General features: G+C 39.9%; 1 protein-coding gene across 3 annotated transcripts in view; it reads right to left on the bottom strand.

Annotated features, from left to right (window-relative positions):
* DDX50 (DExD-box helicase 50) overlaps nucleotides 1-4,039 on the bottom strand; it is a 49,068-nt gene that overhangs the window by 24,219 nt on the left and 20,810 nt on the right. For 2 of the 3 annotated variants that reach the window (XM_008073089.1, XM_008073091.2), the window contains exon 8: nucleotides 1,980-2,129. The exons of the other annotated variant lie outside the window; for it this stretch is intronic. In XM_008073089.1, coding sequence (XP_008071280.1) covers nucleotides 1,980-2,129 — 150 coding nt within the window. The remainder of the gene's footprint in view (nucleotides 1-1,979; nucleotides 2,130-4,039) is intronic. 3 annotated transcript variants of the gene reach the window in all.

Raw genomic sequence — 4,039 nt, 5'->3', positions numbered from 1 at the left:
TCCACTCGCCTCAGCCTCCCAAAGGCGCGAGATTACAGGCTGAGCCACCGAGCCCGGCTAAAATTCATATATTAAGGGACTTAAAGTCACACAATGTAAGAATCTTATTTGAATTCAGATTCAAGAAAATAAAATTTTAAAAGTCATTTGTAAGACAATTGATCATCTGAACACTGATGTTTATTTATTTATTTATTTATTTTTGAGTTGGAGTCTCACTCTGTCGCCCAGGCTGGAGTGTAGTAGCATGCTCCTGGCCACCGCAGCCTCGACCTGCTGGGCTCAGGTGATCTTTCCGCCTCAGCCTTCCAAGTAGCTGGAACTACAGTCGTGCACCACCATGCCTGGCTAATTTTTTGATTTACTAAAGAGATGAAGTCTCGCCAAGCTGCCCAGGCTGGTCTTGAACCTGTGGGCTTAGGCAATCCTCTCACCTCAGTCTCCCATAGTGAGCCACCGCACCCAGCCTGAACATTAATATTTAAAAACACTAATTACTGTTAATTTTTTATTTTTTAATTTTTTTACTGTTAAATTTTTAGTTGTGCTAACAATATCGTGGGCTAAAAAAATCCTTTTCTTTTAGAGACACTTACCAAAATATTCATAAATGTAATAATGTGATATCTAGGGTTTGCATCAAAGTAATTCCGAAGGAGAATATAGGTTGGCATGTAAATTAAATAAGATAATTATTGAAGCTGCAGGATGAATATATATGGGTTCATTGCATTATTTTGTCAACTTTTGTACTGTTTCAATAAAACATTATCTTAAAAAAAGCCAGGCTTTGTGGCTCACACCTGTAATCCCAGCACTTTGGGAGGCAGAGTTGAGAGAACGACCTGAGTCCAGGGGTTCAAGACCAGCCTGGGCAACTTGGCGAGACTCTGTCTCTACAATAAATCAAAAATGAGCCAGGCATGTTGGCGTGCGTCTGTAGTTCCAACTATTTGGAAAGCTGAGGCAGAAGGATCACCTGAGCCCAGCAAGTGGAGACTGCAGTCGCCATCAGTGTGCCACTGCGCTCCAGCCTGGATGACAGAGTGAGATTCTAACTTAAAAAAAAGAAAAAAGAAAATGACACATGGATTTAGTATTCTGATTCATTCATTCAATAAATATTTATGATCCATTTTATAATACAACTCTAAAATATTACCCTATCTTACCCACAGAAATTCATTTTCTTTCAACTTTTGTATTTCCAGATTACAGATTTCTTTTTTTTTTTTTTTTTTTTTTGAGTTGGAGTCTCACTCTGTCACCCAGACTGGAGTGCAGTGTCCGCTCTGGGCCATCACAGCCTCGACCTGCTGGGCTCCGGTGATCCTTCTGCCTCAGTCTTCCAAATAGCTGGAACTACAGGGGTGCGCTCCCACGCCTGGCTAATTTTTTTTTTTTTTTTTTTTTGAGTTGGAGTCTCACTCTGTCGCCCAGACTGGAGTGCAGCGGCCGCTCCCGGCCACCGCAGCCTAGACCTGCTGGGCTCCGGCAATCCTTCTGCCTCAGCCTTCCGAGTAGCCGGAACTACGCGCACTACCATGCCCGGTTAATTTTTTGATTTATTGTAGAGATGAGGTCTCGCCAAGTTGCCCAGGCGGGTCACGAAACCGCGGGCTCATGCAATCTAATTTTTTGATTTATTGTAGAGATGAGGTCTCACCAAGTTGCCCAGGCGGGACTTGAACCCATGGGCTCAGACAATCTACTCACCTCAGCCTCCCAAAGTGCGGGATTACAGGCTGAGCCACCAAGCCCGGCCCAGATTACGCTTTCAAAGTCTTAAAAGAAAAATGATAAAAACTGATAGAATTCTATCCTGACTTAGCTATATGAGAAGTTAGCTATAACTTCTTTCTGAATTAGACTCAATTTTGAGAATGACCATCAAATCCAGCCCACAATGGAAAATATAACTTTAGTTCAGTGATTCACACTCATCATTTTATTTAGACAAAGCATGAAAAAAGACTTACCTGTTTTATGTGTGGATTCATGGCCATTTCGGTCACATTTTTCTTGGTCTCACAGAAAATAATAGCCCTCCCTTCAGAGCCACTGTAGACTTGAAGTACATCTCCAATAACTGCTGGCCTCTGAGACCAATGACACTGGATGGCCAAATGCTTTGAAGAAAGAAAATATCAAGTATCTGTTTCATTAAAATTATTAAAACGATTTTTCTTGCACAGTTATTCTATCTGGTCAAGAGTTAGCCTTCCTGGGAGACTGTAAGACAAAGACTATCCTCAACCCAATATAAAAATGATATACAAATGGCCATTGATAGGTGAAAAAATAAACATAGTCTATTCAAATAACAGAATACTATTCCTCAATTAAAAGAAAGCAACTACTGATACATGAAAAACATAGATGAATCTCAAAAAATATGTCTAGTGAGTAAAGTTTTAACAGATAAAGCACATACAGTATGATTCCATTTGTATGAAATTCTAGAATAGACAAAACCAATCTATAGTGGGGAAAAAATCAGAATAGTGGTTGTCTCTGGATGGGGACACTAACTAGGAGCATTAAGGAATTTTCTGGGATGATGGTAATATTCAGTATTTTGATAAAGGTTTGGATTGCAAACGTATGAACTTTTCAAAACTAGGCAAATGCACACTTGAGATTGTGTATTTCATTGTAAATAAATCTTATATTGTAAAATTATAACTATTTTATGGATGAACTTTGCAAAGTGAAAGAAGACAAAAAAAGAAAACACCACACAGTGCATGGTTACATTTATAGACATGTGTTGCTTTAAAATGGAGATACTTCTGAGAAACATACTGTTAGGCAATTTCATCATATATGAACAACATAGAGTGTCATTACACAAACCCACACGATAGAACCTACTATACACCTGGGTGATGAAGTATGGTCTTTAGTTCCTAGGCTACAAACCTAGACAGCATATTACTGTAATGAATACTGTAGATAACTATAGCACAACATTAAGTATTTGTTTCTAAACTTATCTAAACACAGAAAAGGTATAATAAAAATACGGCAAGAAAGATAAAAAAATGGCTGGGCTCAGTGGCTCAGCCTGTAATCCCGCACCTTTGGGAGGCTGAGGTGAGTGGACTGCCTGAGCCTGCGGGTTCGAGACCTGCCTGGGCAACTTGGTGAGACCTCATCTCTACAATAAATCAAAAATCAGTCGGGAGTGGTAGCGCACGCCTGTAGTTCCAGTTACTTGGAAGGCTGAGGCGAAAGGATCGCCGGAGCCCAGCAGGTCGAGGCTGCGGTGGCCAGGAACGGCCACTGCACTCCAGTCTGGGTGACAGAGTGAGACTCTAACTCAAAAAAAAGAAAAAGAAAGATAAAAAAATGATACATCTGTATAGGACAGCCCAATTATATTCTGATGGGACTACTGTTGTAAATGTGGTCCCTTGTTAACTAAAAGTCATTATGCAGAGCATGACTTGTATGAAATATCCATAACAGGTATATCCATAGAGACAGAAAGCAGATTGGTGGTTGACAGGGCTAAATTAATGATGTTTCCTTTTGGGGTGATGAAAATGTTTTGGAACTAGATAAAGGTAATACACTGTATATGTACCAGGTAACACTGAACTTCATACTTTGCATTCTAGTTAAAGACACATATGCTAAGATACACTATACTAGCTTCTTCAATTTGAAATGAATAAAAAAAAATAAAGTGGATACAGGGATGGTTAGATATGTGATAAAGGAAATATAATAAAATGTTAATGGAGAATATAGATGGTAGGTATATGGGTGGGTGTTCACTGTAAAATTCTTTCACTCCAGCTGTGTGTTTGAAAAGTTTCACTATAAAATGTTGAGAAAAAATCATACTGCACATTTTAAATCTGTGCATTTTATTTTATTTTTTTTTTTGAGTTGGAGTCTCACTCTGTCACCCAGACTGGAGTGCAGTGGCCGCTCCCGGCCACCGCAACCTTGACCTGCTGGGCTCCGGCGATCCTTTTGTCTCTGCCTTCCGAGTAGCCGGAATTACAGGCATGCGCTACCACGCCCGAAT

Source organism: Carlito syrichta, unplaced genomic scaffold, assembly GCF_000164805.1.
Source record: "Carlito syrichta isolate Samal-C Ts95f unplaced genomic scaffold, Tarsius_syrichta-2.0.1 Scaffold315646, whole genome shotgun sequence".
NCBI classification, from domain to species: Eukaryota; Metazoa; Chordata; class Mammalia; order Primates; family Tarsiidae; genus Carlito; species Carlito syrichta.
Note: the sequence above shows the minus strand (reverse complement) of the source record. Positions and strands in the feature narration are given on the sequence as shown.